The sequence below is a fragment of the Pantherophis guttatus genome, chromosome 4, assembly GCF_059756535.1.
Source record: "Pantherophis guttatus breed Tessera chromosome 4, ASM5975653v1, whole genome shotgun sequence".
Classification (NCBI taxonomy): Eukaryota; Metazoa; Chordata; class Lepidosauria; order Squamata; family Colubridae; genus Pantherophis; species Pantherophis guttatus.
In genome coordinates, this window is record NC_142066.1 from 10,607,149 (window position 1) to 10,627,779 (window position 20,631).

Genomic DNA, 20,631 nt, shown 5'->3' on the forward strand with positions numbered 1-20,631 from the left:
TGAGTGACAAAGGGCAATTCCCTTCCTTCTTCAGCATGGTTCCCAATGAAAATTTGCAATACGAAGGGATTGTTCACTTACTAAAACATTTTGGATGGAACTGGATTGGCCTCTTGGTCTCAGAGGATGAGAGGGGGAAAGTATTTTTTCAACATCTCCAACCAAGACTCTTCCAGAGTGATATTTGCATTGCTTGGATGGCATTGATCCCAATTTTAAGAGATGCACTCTTAAAGAAAGATTTCATTTTAGAACATGTACACAAAATAATAGACATTATCTTACAGAAGAATGTCACTGTATTCCTTGCTTCTGGGACTGTCCAATCTATGGAGATTTTACAATGGGGGCTTTATTCTCGTGAAATTTACCAAAAGAACCCAATAGATCACAGAGTATGGATCATGACCTACCAGTGGGATTTCACTGTGAGTTTATCATCAAAAGGGAGACTCCTAGTTCAGTCTTTCAATGGTTCCCTATACTTCTCACTCCACACAAGGACTGTGCCAGGATTTCAGGAATTTCTTGAGAGAATAAAACCTTCGGAACATCCCTTTCCTTATGTTAATTGGTTCTGGGAGTCTGTGTTTCGTTGTTCACTGCCTCCATATCAGAAAGGAGTTAAACGCTGCACAGGGAGGGAAAATCTCAAGGAAGTCTCTGGCTCTGTGTATGAAATGACCATGTCTGGAGAGAGTTACAATATCTACAACGGGGTTCATCTTGCAGCACATGCGGTACAAGCAATGCATTCAAAAAGAGCAAAAAAAGCAAAGCCAGCTCCTCTGAGGAATCAGGATGGATCAAATCTTCAGCATTTTCAGCCATGGGAGGTATGTCATTGCTCTTCCCATATATATTTATGGAAGCCCTGAAAGGGATTGGATGGGAAGGCAGCAATAGATAGGCACTCTGAATTTATTTCTCTGCAGCAACCAATTATCTGTTAGCAAATATTTGTCTTCAGTAACTGATGCAGCTCAATGATATCAAAGAATCATCTCCAAAGTCCAGATGGAGCTATGTTTGGAGATCTTCTACTTAATGCTGTTTCAGGGAGTGAAAAATCCATTAATTTTAGCAGCTTCTTCTTCTTTTCTTTTTATAATTTGTTATTCTTTTAATATAAACATTCCATCTTCCATTCAACAGTGTGTCATCTAGGTACAATAACCATCAAAATTTTCAATGGTATTCATTACATTGATAATAATTTTCTGATCTTACAGTAGTAATGTCGAGCATAATAAATATGTTCATTTTCCCCTCTTTTCATATCTTCTGATAAGAATATAATAATAATGTTAAACGTAATAATCCTAATAGTTCATAATAATACCAATCATATTGTTTACATCTGTATCTTAACATATTTTCTACATTTCACTAATCTCTTTCTTTTGTTTCTAACTTCCATTTTTATTCTCTAACCATCAATAAAATAATTCCCATATCATTTAATATTCAGTTTGTTCTTTGTCTTTCATTGCAAGTATTAATCTATTCTTTTCTCCACATTCTATTTTTTTCCTAATCACATTTTAGCAGCTTCTTTGCAAACTCTCACACCCAACTTCTCCCAAAATTTGAATGCACAAAATTAAAATGTTTTTAGGTTGTCTCCATACTCTTCATTATAGGGTCTCCCCCAATCTCTCTGTAGTAAACTCATTTTTTGCATCTTTCTTTACACAAAAGGATAAACAGTCCAACCTATCAAAAACAGCACCACAAAAAACAGATTAGGAACACAAGTTAAAATAGGGAAGAAAATGGTAAGTGAACATCTATCTACCCTAGACCACTTTAAATCACCAGGACCAGATGGATTACACCCCAAGTTCTGGAGGAACTGGCAGACGAGATCTCAGAACCACTGAACTATATCTTTCAAAGATCCTGGAGCACACGGGAACTGCCAGAGGAGTCGAAAAGAGCTGATGTAGTTCCCATCTTCAAAAAAGGAAAGAAAATAGATCCAGGAAATTACAGACCTATCAGCTTGACCTCAATACCAGGGAAGATTCTGGAAAGTATAATCAAACAACAAATCACCAAACACCTAGAAGCAAATTAAGTAATAACCAAAAGCCAACATGGGTTTGTCAAAAAGAGATCATGGCAGACTAATCTTATTGCATTCTTTGACAAAGTGACAAAATTAGTGGACCAGAGGAATGCTGTCGATATAACTTACTTGGACTTCAGTAAAGCATTTGATAAAGTAGACCATAACCTACTACTAGATAAAGTAGAAAAATGTGGGTTAGACAGCATCACCACCAGATGGATTCGTAACTGGCTGACCAACCGCACTCAACGTGTAGTCCTCAATGGAACTGCAAAATACATGGAGGGAAGTATGCAGTCGAGTACCCCAGTGCTCTGTTTTAGACCCAGTGCTCTTCAACATCTTCATCAATGACTTGGACGAGGGGATAGATAGGAACTCATCAAATTTGCAGATGACACCAAGCTGGCAGGAATAGGCAACACTCCAGAAGATAGGCTCAAGATACAGAAGGATCTTGACAGACTTGAACATTGGGCGCTATCTAACAAAATGAAATTCAACAGTGAAAAAAGCAAGGTTCTATATTTAGGGAAGAAAAACAAAATGCACAGGTACCGTATATGTGGTACCTTGCTCAATTGCAGTAACTGTGAGAGGGATCTTGGAGTCCTAGTGGACAACCATTTAGATATGAGCCAGCAGTGTGCAGCAGCTGCCAAAAAAGCCAACACAGTTCTGGGCTGCATAAACAGAGGGATAGAATCAAGATCATGAAAAGTGTTAATACCATTTTATAATGCCACACTTGGAATATTGCATTCAGTTTTGGTCTCCACAATGTAAAAAAGATGTTGAGACTCTAGAAAGAGTGCAGAGAAGAGCAACAAAGATGATCAGGGGACTGGAGGCTAAAACATAGGAAGAACGGCTGCAGGAACTGGGTATGTCTAGCTTAGGGGAGACATGATAGCAGTGTTCCAATATCTCAGGGGTTGCCACAAAGAAGAGGGAGCCAAACTATTCTCCAAAGCACCTGAGGGTAGGACAAGAAGCAATGGGTGGAAACTAATCAAGGAGAGAAGCAACGTAGAACTAAGGAGGAATTTCCTGACAGTTAGAACCATTAATCAGTGGAACAACTTGCCTCCAGAAGTTGTGAATGCTCCAACACTGGAAATTTTTAAGAAGATGTTGGATAACCATTTGTCTGAAGTGGTGTAGGGTTTCTTGCCTAAGCAGGGGGTTGGACTACCATACCTCCAAGGTCCCTTCCAACTCTGTTATTCTATTCTATTCTATTCTATTCTATTCTATTCTATTCTATTCTATTCTATTCTATTCTATTCTATTCTATTCTATTCTATTCTATTCTAAACAATATTTCTGTTCTTGCTACCCTACCTACTGTGCTATGGAACTGTTGATGTAATTTGTATATATAGTAAAACACTGTTACATATATGGTAATCCCTAAAAGTTTGTGAATCCTTATGAAGTTTTAATATTTCTACATCAACATGACCTGAAATATAACTGGTTTTCTGCACAAATCCTAAAACTAGATAAGCAGGATTCAATTAAACCTGCTGATTGATTTATTGAATAAAATGGCCCAACACTCTTCATATTTGTGCATGTATGTGGATCTGAACTCACTAGAAGATAATATTAACTGGACTGTGTTTTTACCATAATTAATACAATTTCCAATTCCAATTGGTGGATCAATTTGCACTGTAACACTTTGGATGTATTATATGCATATGACAATCCAGAGATATGGGTGTCAGGGTTCCAAGTAACACACCCAACTAAAAGACTCTGAGACTTGAATTTCATCAAAGCTGTATTTTATTAGAGGTATCAAATGGGCACATCTGGAGAAACCCGAATCTGGAAGCTTCCAGGGTTTCCCCACCCAAAGGAAAGTTCAAGTCTCTGCCCAACACCCACAAGTCCATCACATGGTCCAATTACAGCATGGTCCCCACTGGACAGGCCTCCCCGTTCCAGCCTCCCAGGTGCAGGGCAAGACGGCCTTGAGAAAGGAATGTTATTATGACTACATATCACCCATGCTCCATACAATCCCCCCTCCCAATTTCCCACAGCAGTAAACGTGGAAGGCCTGAAGGCCCAAAGGTAAAAGATGGCTTCCAAATGTGACTGGCAGGATTGGAAAGACTAAGTGAAGTTTCTACAAGAATCAAAATAATATTAATTTAAGGAAGTTATTGATTCATTGATTCATATAAAGGAAACTTTTACAAAGCTGTGAGTCAAGAATAAGAGGTGGAGAGTAATGCGTTCCCTGTGCTTCCCTTTTCTTCCCATCACATGTAATGGATACATTTCCTTATTTATGTGGGATGGTCTCTTTCCTCCAATTGTTTATTTATTCAAGAATTGAAAAATAAACTGTGTGAAAATCTGATGCCATGAATTTAATTTTATCTGTTAATATATTCCAGTTGAATCAATACATATTAGGAAATTGTTGGATCAGATATTACTGAAATTTAAAATAGGATGTGGTCCATGGGTTGAAGAGATTTCTGAATCAAACCAGAAAGCAATTCGGTTACAATCCTGATGAGATTCACTAAAGAAACTGTGTTGGGATTCTGAACAAAGCCAAACTTTGGGGAAGATTTGGATAACTGATCTGATCTCTTCTCTCTCTCAAATCCAGCTTCACTACTTTCTGAAAAACACCCGTTTTAATAACAGTGTGGGAGAAGAAATCTTTTTTGATGAGAAAGGGGAGTTTGACCTGGGATATGACATCTTCAACTTTGTCTCCTTCAACAATCAAACCTTCCAGAGAGTCCGGATTGGAAAGATGGTCTCCAAATCTCTTGATGGGAAGAAATTCACTATTAATGAAAGTACCATTGTATGGAATCACAAGTTTCAGCAGGTGGGATATTTGGCATACTCTAACTTGGTAGACTATTCTTTGGAAGTGAAGAAATTCTTCTCCAATGACCTGAAAATCCAGAAGCGAAGGATGGTGATGGTATTCTAGAATCTTGTGGTTTTACTAGATATTTGGAGTGGTCTTTATGAAGACCTCTACATACTGAGAAGAGCAACAAAAATGGTTAGGAGACTGAAGGCTAAAACATATGAAGAACGGTTGCAGGAACTGGATATGTCTTAGTAAAAAGAAGGGTGAAGGGTGAAATGGTATCAATGTTCCAATATCTACGGAGCCATGACAAAGAAGAGAGGGTCAAGCTATTCTCCAAAGCATCTGAAGGCAGAACAAGAAACAATGGATGGAAACTAAGCAAGGAGAGAGGCAGCCTAGACAAAGAAGAAATTTCCTGACAATTAGAACAATCAATTTTTGAAATAACTTGCCTCCAGAAGTTGTAGGTGCTCCAACACTGGAGGTTTTAAGCAAATATGGCACAGCCATTTCTCTAAAATGGGATAAGTTTTCCTGCTTGAGCAAGGGGTTAGAGTAGAAGACCTCCAAGGTCCCTTCCAACTCCGTTATGGAACTGAGTTGCATTTCGAAATTAAAATGACATAAGAATATTTATGTATGTGTCCTTGTGTTTGATTTAGTTTGCTCGACAGCCTACTAATTTCTTAAAAGACAATGGATACGCATTTTTTGTAATGAACATCATATGTTTTGTATTTTCCCAATATAATATTTAATCTTGGATATTTCTGTTATGAATGGAGTAAAAAGAGACAATCAGGCAACTCAGCTGGGATCGTCAGAGGCTTTTAAAAGCATTTTTAACAACCTCTTCGGCCGAAGAAGTTATAGTAAAAATGCTTTTAAAAGTAAAAAAAAAAAAGTTGGTCACGCCCACCAGTCACACTACTCCCCACCAAACCACGCCACAGAACCAGTAGTAACAAATTTTACATTTCATCACTGGTGGCCCCAAATGATACTTGATGGAATTTAGTCAGGATTCTCAGAAAGGAGGTACATTCCAGAAGACAAAGTTGCAGTTGAACATGGAACATTTGATTGATATCTATAGTGATGCTCCAGTGCCTGGAGGCCGTACGGATCTGGATGGGGAGGAATAGGCTCAGGCTCAACCCATCCAAGACCGAGTGGCTGTGGTTTCCGACGTCCCGATATAGTCAGCTAGTGCCATCGCTGAGTATTGGGGGCGAATCATTGGCCCCCACGGATAGGGCTCGCAACTTGGGTGTCCTCCTGGATTCACGGCTGTCGTTAGAAGAGCATGTGACGGCCGTGTCCGGGAGGATTTTTCATCAGGTTCGCCTGATCCGCCAGTTGCGTCCCTTTCTGGATCGGGACGCCTTGCCCACAGTCACTCATGCCCTAGTTACTTCTCGTCTGGACTACTGCAACGCTCTCTACATGGGGCTCCCCTTGAGGTGCACTCAGAGGCTCCAACTGGCGCAGAGTGCGGCCGCGCGGGTGGTGATGGGAGCGACGTGGAGTTCCCATGTAACACCTCTCCTGCGCGAGCTGCACTGGCTCCCGGTGGTCTTCCAAGTGTGCTTCAAGGTTCTGGTTATCACCTTTAAAGCGCTCCATGGCTTAGGACCTGGTTATTTACGGGACCGCCTGCTACCACCAATAGCCTCCCACCGGCCAGTACGCTCCCATAGAGAGGGGCTCCTCCAGGTGCCGTCGGCCAAACAATGTCGGCTGTCGGCCCCTAGGGGGAGAGCCTTCTCTGTGGGGGCACCTACAATTTGGAACGAGCTCCCCCCGGAGATACGTAGGATCCCGGATCTGCGCACCTTCCGCCGCGCGCTTAAGACTTTTCTATTTTATCAAGCTGGCCTGGCCTAAATCTTCCCCCTTTTTAAATGTGGAAATTTTAAATTTTTAAATTTTAAATTCGTCTTATTTATAGGGGTATGGGTAAGGCGTTTTAAATTGGGGAGCCATTTTAGATTTAATTCTGTTTTAAACGTATTTTAATTGTTTATATTGTATGTTTTTAATTTTGGCTGTTCACCGCCCCAAGTCCTTCAGGAGAGGGGGCGGTATAAAAATCTAATAAATAAATAAATAAATAAATAAACAGGTCTTTACTTTGTTAAGATTTCTGTCTACAGGTGAGGATGGCTCAGAAGTAAGTCCATATGTCTTTCTTGATTTTGGGTCCTGGCAGATAAAAAGAAACACCAAAGGTATTCCAGTCCTACACAATGAAAATGGATGACATTTCCTACATAATGGGCTGGTGCCTGGAGGCTGTGGGGGTCTGGATGGGAGTCAAGAGGTTCAGACTTAACCCAGAGAAGACCAAGTGGCTGTGGGTATTGCCTCCTAAAGACTATATTGATTGTCCATCCTCGATTCTGGGGGGGGGTAGAAATTGTCCCCCTCAGAATGGGTTCACAATTTGGGTGTCCTCCTAGACTCACAGGTAAGATTAGAGCAACATCTGACAGCTGTAGCTAGGGGGATCTTTGCACAGGTTCGCCTGGTGCACCAATTGCGACCCTACTTGGATCAGGAGGCTCTCCTCATGGTCACTCATGCCCTTGTCACCTCACGGTTAGATTATTGCAATGCACTGTACATGGGGCTACCCTTGAAAAGTGTTCGGAAACTACAGTTGGTCCAGAACGCAGCCGCGCGAGCTGTTGTGGGTGCACCTAGGTACACCCACATTACACCAATTCTCCGCGAGCTGTACTGGCTCCCTATTGGTCTCCGGTCACAATTCAAGGTGTTGGTAATTACCTTTAAAGCCCTACATGGCTCAGGGCCAAGGTATCTTCGCGACCGCCTTCTACTGCATAACTCCCAACAACCAGTAAATCCCACAGAGTTGGTCTTCTCCGGGTCCCATCAGCTAAACAATGCTGGCTGGTGGCCCTGCGGGGGAGGGCCTTCTCTGTGGCTGCCCCAGCTCTCTGGAACCAGTTACCTCCTGAGGTCTGGACCATCCCCACCCTATTGGCCCTCTGAAAAGCAGTGAAGACCTGGCTTTTCCAGCAGGCCTGGGGCCGTTGATCTCGCTCTTGCAATCCAGTGAGATCCGGCCATGAATGGTGTGAATGAGTTTTAATGTTTTTAATGTTTTTAATTCTTAAATGTTTTTATAATGATTTTAAATGCATTGTGAGCCACCCTGAGTCTTCGGAGAGGGGGCGGCATACAAATTGAATGAATAAATGAATGAATGAATGAATAAATAAATAAATAAATAAATAAATAAATAAATAAATAAATAAATAAATAAATCCTTCATTTCGTCCTAGATTGCAGGTTGCAAACCTCTTTGATCTGATCTGATTTCTAGTAGGATTGAAACATTTTAGATATCCTTCACCAGAGACTCCCATGTTCTCAATTATGTCTTTTTCTTGTTCTACAAGAAAAAATGAGAATGGACTTGTTTGCAGAAAATTCAGAACTCATCCTAAGAATAGAATGATTTGATGTAAATATGGACACTCTCCAAAAGCATCTTGGGACACGTTGACATCAGAAGATTATGAATCTCCCTGAAAGTACCATGTTCTCCTAATGAAATGGAAAACTTGCACAACATCTTGATGAATCCCATTCCTAAAGCTTTTGATTTTTTTCTTTCAGGTACCTCCCTGTGCCAGATGTGTAGAGAGCTGCCGTCAGGGGTACAGAAAAGTTGTTCAAGAGGGGAAACATATTTGTTGCTACAATTGTGCACAATGTCCTGAAGGAAGAATTTCAGTTGAAATGGGTAAGTGAAGCAAGAGACAGCTAAGAGTTGAGAGCTCCAAAACTCATGTTTTCTTCAATCTTTCCACCCTTGGTATGCTATTTTGTGGAATGGAATTGGGGTAAACTGCAGTATATATAAATATATATATATTCAAAGGTGGGTCTAATTTAAATACTTGCATAAATCCCTTCTATTCTGATTTCTTTTGCTAGGTTGAGAGTTGCAGTTGTCTTCAGAGTACTCCACCACTAATACTGCAGTTCAAAGGAATATATATATACATAAATAACAGTCCAGAACTTTCTTAACACTTGTTAAGAAAGCATTGTTGGGTACATGTCAAGGGGACTGTGAATGGCATCACCAGGAATGATTTATCACAGTTAGTTCTCTATATTGTCCTATATAGTTGGAAGTGAGTAGCCCTTCTTCATGTATTTCAGATGCAAACCAATGTGAAAGATGCCCAATGGATCAGTATTCGAATAAAGAAAAGATCCAGTGCCTTCCCAAATGTTTCAGCTATTTATCCTATGGTGAACCCTTGGGAATCGTTCTGATGTCCTTGATTCTTCTCTTTTCATCAACCCTCATTTTGGTGGCTGTGACTTTCATTGTGCACTGGGACACCCCCATTGTCAAAGCCAACAACAGGAACATCACATGCATCCTTCTTTCCTCTCTCCTGCTTTGTTTTCTGTGCTCTCTGCTCTTCATAGGTCGGCCTGGGAAGGTGACTTGCTTTCTCAGGCAAACGATGTTTGGCACCATTTTCTCCCTCTCGGTTTCTTGTATTCTGGCCAAAACCATCACGGTTGTTGTGGCCTTTCTGGCCACTAAGCCGGGAAACCAGATGAGGAAATGGCTAGGAAACAGACTGGCAGGATCCATCATTGTCTTCTGCTCATGTATTCAAGCTATTATCTGCATGATATGGTCTCCTCCCTTCCCTGAGTGGGACATGCATTCACAGGTTCAAGAGATCATTGTTCAATGTAATGAAGGCTCAGATGCCATGTTTTACATTGTCCTGGGCTACTTGGGGCTCCTGGCCACCATCAGTTTCACTGTGGCTTTCTTTGCCAGAAAACTGCCTGATACTTTTAATGAAGCCAAGCTGATCACCTTCAGCATGCTTGTTTTCTGTAGCATCTGGGTGTCCTTCATCCCAGCCTATCTGAGCACCAAGGGGAAATACATGGTGGCTGTGGAGATCTTCTCCATCTTGGGCTCTACTGCAGGTCTCCTGGGATGCATCTTCCTGCCCAAATGCTACATCATTCTCTTGAACCCACATCTGAACACAAAACAGCATCTAACCAGGAGGGCAGATTAATTGTTAAATCTAACAATCTATTATTGAGCCTTTACCTAGCGATCCAATGCATCCATTTGAAACGTCCAAATATTCAACTTGGCACCTGTAACCATATATATCAATGCTATCTTCTTTCTGTTCTTTGTGTTTATATGTGATATACTTAATGATAGTGTCAGGTTTCAATGTCGTCTCAAATAAAATAAATTGCATTTCCAAACAGATAGTCTTTGAAGAAATCTTTCATTTTATTAAGCACGACAACCTGTCCCCGATCGTGGCGTAGCCAACTCTGACTTCCTGACCCCAAACCTTCCCTTTCTGTTCCCCAATTTTCTGCGTCTCATTGGCCCTCTTCCAAATCACTCTCCCCATATCTATTACTTAAGCTCCCAGGAATGTCCCCCCTCCCATCTCATCTCCTAGGGGATATTATCTTCAAGGAAAATAAGTAGGTGAAATGTCAAGCGTCCTCTTGCCAGCTGCCCCCTCTTCTCCTTCTTATGTCAGCACTAGAGTAAATGCAGGTTGAAGTGCTAACAGATAGTTTAATAGTGAAATCCTACATTTTTTGGCACTTCCCAAAAAAAAATGGAGGAGACATGAAATATTGAAGAAAACAGGCAGAAACATATTGTGCTGTTCCAATCCCCCAAACACGCACCCATGAAGAGTTTAAGAACTTTACTGAGGCACTGTGGAATTTTTCCAGGTCCCACCCACACCAACCACAATTTCTATTGAGTTCAATTCTGCTCCATCTACACACAGTGATGCAAAGTCCAATGGCAAAGACACAAGTCTGCAAGTTCACACAGATGAAGTATAAAGTACAGGCACAGTCCAAAGTGCACACACAGTAGTCAAGCTTAGGTTCCAGGCCAACATCCAAAAAGCAGTCTGAGGTACAAATACACGGTCAAACAAAGCACAGGTCTGGAGTCAATAAAATATGAGTCACGAAGTCAAAGTATATGCATGACAGGGAAAATGGGCAGTTGTCTCCAATGTTTCATTTCTCTGTGTATCAAGCTAAGGAGGTGTGTGCTGATGTAACTCATTAGGAGGTGCGAGGCTGCCTCCTCACAAATAGCCTCACTGACCTCCCTTGCACTTTTTTCAGGCAGTTCATTCTCTTCCCTGCTGACTAGCTACACATGCAATCCTTGTTCACCCCATGTTTCTGACTGGGTCTCTGAGCTCTTCAGCTGCAACTGCATCTCTTCCCTTTCCTTTCCAGCCAGGTGCTGGTTCAGTAGATCCCCTGATGGCCTCTCCGAGGTTCCTGGCCACTCTACTTCCTGTGGCCCATTCACTCCCACCTCAGAAACCTCAACTCCTCTGAAGTTCCCAGAATCAGTTCTTCCTCATTGCCCAAACTGGCTTCCAGGGAAGCTACGACACATATAATTGAAGCTTTTTCCTTTTACATTTATGATGCATGTAAGAAAGCGGCAGCAGTTTATTTGCTGAGTCAGAACTGCTATCTTCACTGTTTCACATTGTCAGTGTTCCAAGTAACAACCTCACCAAAAGAAGACTCCAAAACTAGGATTTCCTCAAACTTCCTTTTTATTTGAGATGTCATATTAGCACATCTGGGAAAACCCAAATCTGAGAGTTCTGGGTTTTCCCCACTCAAAAGAAAGTGAAAGATCCATCCCCTTCACCCACAAGTCCATCACATGGCCCAATCATTTAATCGTCCCAACTGGAGACAACCCCCAGTCATTCCCATCCAGGTGCAGGCTGAGTGTCCTTGATTCCCAGAGAAAGGAATGTGGTTACGGCTAATCCTCCACTGGCTCCTTGTAATCCCCCCTCCCATTTTCCCAGCCACTAAAGGTGGCAGCCCTGAAGCTCCAAAGAAAAAGATGGCTTCCAGGGCTGACACACATCCCCATACCCCATTCTTTATTGGAAGAATTATACTCAATTTGTGCTTTGGTTAAATTTGAAGTAGATATTCTATTATTCCATAAGTACTACACAGTTTGATTGATATGTAACTTTGGTATTAACGCCAGGTAATGAGTGACTATGTATAGGGCTTCAAGATCCAGAAAAAGTTGCAATAGGTGCATCATATGAAGTTGTGCAAAAGGTGTTTTAGCACAACTGCTGAGCAGGAGTCAGGATTCGAAGAGAACCCTCAAGTTGTGCACCTGATGTTGGGAAGAAAAGAACTACAGAATAGAATAAATCTATAGCAAGGCAAGTTTCTTTCAAAAATCTAAAAAGCAGTTGGTTCTATAAGTTTCGTTCAAAGTAGGATTCAGTGGGTTTGATGAAATTCTGTATTTCTGTATTTCTAGACTGTCTAGGAGGATTTGCTTGCTGGTTCCTTCATGTGTCATTATAAGTTTCTGTATGGTGGTTACTGTTTGTATGTTTGTTTGTTTGTTAAAAAAAATAAATTCCTCATTGTCAATGGATGGTCATATACATCTAGAAAAGAAACAAATCATTTTTGGGGGTGGAGGAATTATGAAGGGTGATGATGGTGAGATTCTTACGAATCTCACCATCTATTTTAGCAATATCAATAGCACTTAGACTTATATACCACTTCATAATGCTTTTACAGGCCTCTCTAAGTGGTTTACAGAGTCAGCATACTGTCCCCAACAATTTGGGTCCTCATTTTACCCACTTTGAAAGGATGGATGGCTGAGTCAGCCTTGAGCCAGGTGAGATTTGAACTGCTGAACTGCAGCTAGCAGTCAGCTGAAGTAGCCTGCAGTACTGCACTCCAACCACTCCACCACCTCGGCACTTTAGAATGAATTTTAGAGTGAATTAGAAACTCATAGAGACACTAAAGTATATTTATTTATTTATTTATTTATTTATTTATTTATTTATTTATTTATTTATTTATTCATTCATTCAATTTTTATGCCGCCCCTCTCCGAAGACCCAGGGTGATTCACATAAAAAAAAAAAAATCACTATAAAAACACTTAAAAATTAAAAACATTAAAACCCATATATAAGTATATTTGGAGAAAGGACCCAGTCATTTGTATAATACTCTTGCAAATAAAGTTTGTTCAACATTTAACAAATAAAATCACTTGAATTCACTAACAGTTTGATGCTGGTCTTTTTGCAGGTCTGAGAGAGATGCCTGGAATGGTTTGAATTTAAATGTATATAATAGGCATCTGGTTTTCCATAAAAATCACTAGACCCGACAAACACACAGGCACTAAATCTGTGAATCCCTTGAATATTGTTGGGAAAAAGCTTAAACTTGATTTAAGGTTTTCCCGAACATCCAGATTTCATAGACACAAATAAATCAGAATGGTAAGTAACCCTTGATATGAATAACTTAAAAATTAATTTTTAATCTTGTTCTGGCTTACTCCTACCAATTTTAAAAAGCATACAGAGGAAAATATATTTAAGAATGTCTCTTTATCAATTGTTCCTTGTTGTTTAAATCAGGCCTCAACACAATAATGTAACATTTGGGGGAAAAGATGCAGCCTAGGAGCACAGCAGTAGAGCACAAGATGGAGAAGATCTCCACAGCCACCATGGCTTTTCCCCTGGTGCTCAGGTAGGTTGGCACAAAGGAGACCCACACACTGCAGAAAGCCAACATGCTGAAGGTGATGAACTTGGCTTCATTAAAGCTGTCGGGCAGTTTACGAGCCTGGAAAGCCACAATGAAGCTGGCAAATGAAAGGAGGGCCATATAGCTCAGGACACAATAAAACATAACAACTGACCCCTCGTTGCATTGTAGAACCATTTCTTCAGTGATTGAGTGCACATCTAACTCTGGGAACGGGGGAGAAATTGATAACCATACAATACAAATGCCTGCTTGGAATAGAAAGCAGAGAAGGACAATAGAAACAGCTAGTCTTTTCCCCACCCATGTCCTCATCCGAGATCCTGGCCTGGTGGCCTTGAAGGCAAGAGAAACAAGGATGGTTTTGGCCAACACACAAGAGATGGACAATGAGAAGATGAGACCAAATGCAGACTGTCTCAGGAGACAGGTGACTCTCCCAGGTTGTCCAAGAAAGAGCAAAGAGCAGAGGAAGCAGAAGAGAAGGGAGATGAGGAGGGTGTAGGTGAGATCCCGGTTGTTGGCTTTCACAATAGGGCTGTCCTTGTGCTTAATAAAAGTTCCCAGGACCCATGTTGTAATGAGGGAGAACCCAGCAGCAAGACAAGCTAAACTATACCCTAGAGGTTCTTCATAAGACAGGAAGTTTATCCTTTTCAGGAGACATCTATATTTTTCTTGGTTTGCATATTGATCTTCTGGACATTGGACACAAGCTACCATGTCTGAAATTGAAAAGAAAAAAGAAAACCACTTGGCCAATAAAGAATTCTATTCTATTCTATTCTATTCTGTTCTGTTCTGTTCTGTTCTGTTCTGTTCTGTTCTGTTCTGTTCTGCTCTGTTCTATTCTATATGTTCTTACTATACACAAGTGCTCCAATGGAGATTCATGAATACCTGAAGGAATAATTGAATGTTTAAATTCATATTCACTTCAAGACTACACTTCAAGATATGTAGGAAATTGAAATATTTCCCCTAAAATTCAATACATTATATCATGGAGGAAATTCCAAAAGTTTAATATAATCATACATATTTCAAGTGCAAACTACATAGGAAATAAAATTTTCTAAGGCTGCGAGACATCATTTTTTATTTAATAAGTTTATTCTTAATTTTGCTTTCTACCTTCATTTCTCTTAAAGTTCATTTTTGCATTGATCCCCATAAACAGAATGTGGGAATCAGAGGCATCAAATTTGAATGTGCATATATACACACTCTAGGTTTGGATTTGACAGAGGAGCCAAACATGCAGAAATACCATATAATAAATGTAACTAGGTGGATATGAAAAGAATTAAGATTTAAATTGGGAAGTCAGTCATTTATCTTCCATATACCACTAATGTGTAAAAGGTTCATTTCATATTTATAAATATTAAGAATTTGCTTCCATAAATTCCATGTCTATTTATTTATTTTTAAATTTTTGCTTTCTTTGTTTCTTTTAAAACTTTTTTTTTCATTTTCATTGCCCCATTCAATTTCCAACAATAAACCTAAAACTAGCATTCTGCAAAACATATTCACAAAAATTCTCATATTGTATATTTCTTTGTAATGGCTTTACAGCTGATATTTCAGGTTCATCTCTGTAACAATAAAAATAGAGAAGTTATTACCATACCCATCTTATTTGAAAATTTTCCTTCTGGACATGGAACACAATCATAACAGCAGAATTTTTTCCCTTCATCCTTCCTTTTCTGATAACCGGGGAGACAATATTCATTGCACAGTGAGATGGGAAGCACCTAGTTATCGATTTCATAATGTTGGAAAGTGAGAAATTATTGTTTTGAAGAAAGTTCAGTTGTTATACCATAAAGGAAATGTGCACCATATCTATATATATATAAATGGCTGTGTGTGTGTGTATGTTCCAGCATAATTCTAGAACGCTTCAAGCAATTTCAACCAAACTTGGTACACAGATGACTTACTCTGTGGAAAAAATACTGTGGGGGTAAGACACCTCTAACACCTCTCAGGGTGTGTGTTCTGTTAAGATACAGCCTGTTGTTCTTTAAAATGGCTTCTACTGTACTGCCTTAAAATGGCTTCTACTGTACTGCCTTAAAATGGCTTCTACTGTGCAGCACAGTGGAGTTGCCATGGTAATAGCTTCACAGTACTCCACAAGGAGGATCCCTCTGGTAAGGGAGAAAATCCAACATTAGAAATTACATTTGGTCCGGACATTTTCAACAAGGTTTTGATTATTCTTGAGGACAAATGTATGGCCATGATCAATAAAACATTACTGCAACTCGCCCTGCCTGCACTGCTACAAGACTGACATGATGTACTTCATGCAGATTACATACGAGAAAAGAACTACAACATTGAACAGCTTAGTGCATATCTCGCGGACAGAAAGCCACTTCTAAATCAAGATCAGAAAAAAGCATAACAAATGATCATAGATCAGCTGGCAAAACAACAAGGTGGTATCATCTTACTTGATGCTTCTGGGGGCACAGGGAAAACATTTTTAACTAATTTAATTCTCTCCAAAATCAGGGCTCCGAGTGAAGTTGCTCTTCCTGTCTAATACAGGATTGGGATGAATAAATACCCGAGCAATGCCGGGTTATCAGCTAGTTTACAATAAAAAGGTCCTGTCAAAATAGGCATCAAAGAATCATGAAATAAATGGGATTTGAGAATTTTCAGTTCAATATTGGAGGAAGTGTAATAAGTGTTGTGTCAACTCGCAAAGCATCCCTGGCTTGCTCTCGAGTTGCCATAGGCAAGGGGAATGGGAAACTGATGAAGCAGTACAGCAACCAAAGACAGGAGCACATTCCAGACATACCTTTTTCAAGGCTGTCTCCCAGGGTTACCCACAGCGGCCGGAGGGGAGTGATCTCTACAACCCACGAAATTGCTCTGTTGGCGAATGTGATTGATGACACACACACTGGGGGGAGGGGGGAAACAGGGTCATGATTGGGGCTGTAAACTACATGGGGTCAGAGTTGGCTTCACTTGGGAACGTGCCAACACGAAGCTCCTAATAAATAACTGAATTTCTTTTGAAGCTTGGCTCGAGGCTCATGATTTAATTAGGGCATTTGTCGGAATCCTGACATATTGTTCACAATACTACTGCAGTTGGTTTTCAACAATTAAAGTGGAAAAATGTCATTTCTTTTTAATCTATTTAGTCCTCATGGTTTCCCTAGAAGAACAGCAGTACATTTCTCAACTTAATGAACCCAACTGAGAACGGTCACACAAACTCTCCTTGAAACCATACCTGGTTAAATGATCTATGCCAAACAATCATGTCCTCATTAATGACTAATTCCTTTCCTTGATTCAGAGCATCCGGTTCCACTTTTCCAACCTTTCGTCTCTGGAAACTGGAATTGGGAAAAGTGACTATGTTGACGATATCAAATCCACCTTCCATGTTCGTATGGTCATAAAAAGTCAAGGTCTCTCCAAGAGAATTGTTGTATGCAGTGCCTTTAAGAAATTGGTAGAGCTATTATATTGGGAATCAAAAGAAAATAGAACAATAAAGAATAGAAAGCGATGGGTAGTTTTATCTTAGTTGTATTCTACATTTCAGGGAGAAATTCTGACAATGTTAAAAGTCTATTTCTCCAACGTCTTGAGCCCCTCTTTTCTGCCCTCTGCATATGCAGGAAAAAAAAGGATCAGATATTTCAGCTTCAGTGATCAAATATCAGATACACAGGATTATAGTGTCCCACATCTTCTTCATTCCATTACAATATAGCTTAAGAAGTGGTACATAAACAAGTGGAAAAACAGTTTCCAAAATTAGGTTCCCTGTCTGATCTCCTCCTCCTTTTCTAAGAAAGACTCACCTGTCTGATTTGCTTCTGACTTCCAAGACATTTTTTATTTTCATTTAATTTTCACAGACATTTTCCAACAAGTGGAAAAGCAATAGAATAGAATAGAATAGAATAGAATAGAATAGAATAGAATAGAATAGAATAGAATAGAATAGAATAGAATAACAGAGTTGGAAAGGACCTTGGAGGTCTTCCACTCCAACCCCCTGCCTAGGCAGGAAACCCTACACCACTTCAGACAAATGGTTATCCAACATCTTCTTAAAAACTTCCAGTGTTAGAGCATTCACAACTTCTGCAGGCAAGTTCTTCCACTGATGAATTGTTCTAACTGTCAGGAAATTTCTACTTAGTTCTAAGTTGATTCTAAGTTGATTATCTGTGAATCATTTTCACAGACATAAGGCTGCTGTGGATGTAGTAAGGACTGAAGGATAGCTATTTAAGCTAAATAGGATTCACGTATTATTTTCAGTAATAGGTGAAATGCCTAAAAGCTAAATAGGAATTTAAAAACTAGGACTTGAATCTTAGTTAGTACTTGCATGCTGAAGATGTTCAAGGAGTAAAATGGAAAACATATATTGATGGAGATAAAGTCATAAAGACTAGGTATTTTTTAAAAAAGACATTCTATTCCATTTTGATAGTTGCTTCTAGCCTATTTAATTCATATATAACTTTGTAATTGCTGTTACCCAGCACAAAGTATTTCTCTAAAACAAATCACCTGCCATGGTTTTGCATCTTCATATTTTGATGATTTATGCCTCACCAAATGCCTGTCATTAGACTGAAGTAAGAAGAGATCATGTAAAGCTTGAGCCAGTACATAGACAGCATTATAGATACCATAGCTGTGCCCCGTCAACTGCACTTCAAATAGAGACCCAGGAATATCCTCCAGCTTTTCCTCTCCTGTACAAATATCTAGAGTTGAACGAGAAGATGGCAATGAACAATCAAACAGTTGACCCCAAAAAAGTGGGAAGAAACCATCTTCTTGAATCCAAGGAGGTTTTATCAAGTTAAGGAATTCCTTAAACCTTGGAATTTGCTTTGAGTGAATTGTAAAGCAAATGGCACCATCAAAGAACTGTCGATCCCATTTTCTCTGTAGTCCTGTTAATAAATAATCAATCTGGGCAGTCATGATCCACACCTTTCCCAAGGAACTCTGCTCACATCCAGGGCAAACTAAAAACATGATACTAGTTACCCATGCAATGGTCAAAGAGTCTCCAGAGACAATAAAGGTATTGGTCTTCCCATCAGCTATACTGTTATAAATATTTGTTATTTTATCAATCATATCCAAAAGTTTATCCCAGTGGGTTAAATATGGAATTCTTTGAATAGAAGCAGAGCAGATTCCATGTTGGGAAAAGAGGGACTCCATGATCTGCAGGAAACGTTCTCCATTCCAATTATCCGTAGTAAAAATCCCAATCCAGGTCCACCCAAAATGTTGAAGCAGTTGGATAATCCCAATATACTGAGAAGATTCATTGGGGACAATGGAGTAAAAGGAAGACATCCCAGCATTGTAACTATCCAGAGGGGTAAATGATCCATAAATCAACTAAAAAGAAAGAACACATTCTGTAGAACAAATTTACCTCCATTTTTCTATCCATGAAAATTATCTTTTGTACGGTTATTCAGCTAAGTGATTATCATTCATCATTATTTTCTAGAAGGGAGGAAACAATTAGCACTCTTATATCTATTCTTCAAGTGCCTACCTGTGGTATCTTGTATAAACCTACAATGTCTGCCATATAGGATGATGTTTCAGAGGTGAGTCCCCCAATAATGGCCATAAAGTTTTTCATAGTGTCACACTTGTAGTTGGGGACAAATTGCTGGGATTTGAAGAGTAAATCCAGGGTTGTCCGATAGGTCATCATTGGGTGATAATAGTTGTCATGGATATGGAAGCCAAGGCTGACATTAGACAGGATTTGTGGATTCTCATTGATCTCCTTCACAGCAAAGGCCAAGGAAAGGACATGTTGGTAGAATTTTGTTAACACCCTGTAAATAAAATGATGTCACTCTTTCAGAAGTTAACTTTAAAGAAGATTTATGTCTCTGCAACAGTAATTGCTATAACTGAATTAAATAGATCAATAACCTCTCCCTCTCTCCACGTTTAAGATAGGACTATTCCATCTCAATTGAGAACACTACCAGAATGAAATTTATTCCATGATTGACATGGTTGCAGAATAAGTCAAAGTATTGCCAGTTTCCACAAAATAAAATGTCCTCCTTTTTCAAAAACTAAAATATTTTTATATATTTCCTATCATTTGCAATAACATCTCATGCGGAGATTATAAATTTCAGTTTGCTCGTAGGCTTGATGTTATATAAGAGACCATGATATTTCTTTCCAGTATATATTGGTAGAATTTTGTTAGTACCCTGTAAATAAAATATTTCACTCTTTCAGAAGTTAACTTTAAAGAAGATTTTACATCTGAACAATGGTAATTGCTATAATTGAATTCAATATATCAATAATCTCTCCCTCCCCCCTCCCTCTCTCTCTGTTTAAGATAGGGCTATTCCATCTCAATTGAGAACTCTGCCAGAATGAAATATTTTCTGTGATTGACATTGTTGCAGAATAAGTCAAAGTATTGCCACTTCCCACAAACAAAAATGTCCTACTCTTTCAAAAAAAATAAAATTTCTGTTCATTCTTTCCTTCTCAATTTACAGTAAGGTTGTATAAGGAAATCATGAGTTGCACTTTCCTTTGCATGTATGATGTTATATAATAGCCCATGATATTTCACTCTAGCATCCTGCTGCTACCATAAATTGGGTCGCCTGGTCTAATTTTGCACACCTGGCAGACAGAATTTACATTCATTAAAAGCTGTCTTGAATTCCAGAGAATATAGATTAAAAATAATCTCAGAGAGAAAGAATTCTCATGATGCAAGGAAACAATCCATCTTTCCTTATTTCTCTGCATGCATTAAACTTTCCTAACTGCTACGGAGGAGCAAGATAGAAAATCCATACTCTGGAAATAAAAAAAACTCTTGAGAAGGATGCTCCTGAAATGAAACTTCATGAAAATTATAATTTATCATAGAAACCATTGCGCCGAGAACGATGTCTCCTTCTTGGTACCACTCATATCGAGTAGGTATTGGATCCCCCACATGACATGCTAGTCT

The 20,631-nt window shown here is 39.5% G+C and overlaps 2 protein-coding genes across 4 annotated transcripts; one reads left to right on the forward strand and one right to left on the reverse strand.

Annotated features, from left to right (window-relative positions):
• Positions 1-1,103: 1,103 nt before the first annotated feature.
• On the reverse strand, positions 1,104-19,305 carry LOC148113716 (vomeronasal type-2 receptor 116-like). 3 transcript variants are annotated; one of them, XM_087894423.1, is made up of 3 exons: positions 19,180-19,305; positions 16,864-17,094; positions 1,104-1,163 (listed from the first exon to the last, which is right to left on the reverse strand). In XM_087894423.1, exons 1-3 carry the CDS (start codon positions 19,267-19,269, stop codon positions 1,149-1,151), a joined length of 336 nt encoding a protein of 111 aa, XP_087750549.1. In that variant the 5' UTR covers positions 19,270-19,305; the 3' UTR covers positions 1,104-1,148. The 3 variants fall into 3 exon arrangements, with proteins under 3 accessions (XP_087750549.1, XP_087750550.1, XP_087750551.1); XM_087894424.1 differs by lacking the exon at positions 1,104-1,163 and adding an exon at positions 14,226-14,317; XM_087894425.1 differs by lacking the exon at positions 1,104-1,163 and adding an exon at positions 14,987-15,193.
• Positions 3,998-10,537, forward strand: LOC148113717 (vomeronasal type-2 receptor 26-like). Its single transcript, XM_087891551.1, has 4 exons — positions 3,998-4,045; positions 4,710-4,937; positions 8,580-8,706; positions 9,132-10,537. Exons 1-4 carry the CDS (start codon positions 3,998-4,000, stop codon positions 10,022-10,024), a joined length of 1,296 nt encoding a protein of 431 aa, XP_087747677.1. The 3' UTR covers positions 10,025-10,537.
• Positions 19,306-20,631: the final 1,326 nt, after the last annotated feature.

Coding starts and splice junctions, on each gene's coding strand:
- LOC148113717 (XM_087891551.1), top strand. CDS start 3,998: ATGGTCCCCACTGGACAGGCCTCCCCGTTCCAGCCTCCCAGGTGCAGG. Junction 4,938..8,579: donor GGAATCACAAGTTTCAGCAG/GTGGGATATTTG, acceptor TTTTTCTTTCAG/GTACCTCCCTGTGCCAGATG. Junction 8,707..9,131: donor AAGAATTTCAGTTGAAATGG/GTAAGTGAAGCA, acceptor CATGTATTTCAG/ATGCAAACCAATGTGAAAGA.
- LOC148113716 (XM_087894423.1), bottom strand. CDS start 19,269: ATGAAAAACTTTATGGCCATTATTGGGGGACTCACCTCTGAAACATCA. Junction 17,095..19,179: donor GTTTATACAAGATACCACAG/GTAGGCACTTGA, acceptor CCAATATAATAG/CTCTACCAATTTCTTAAAGG.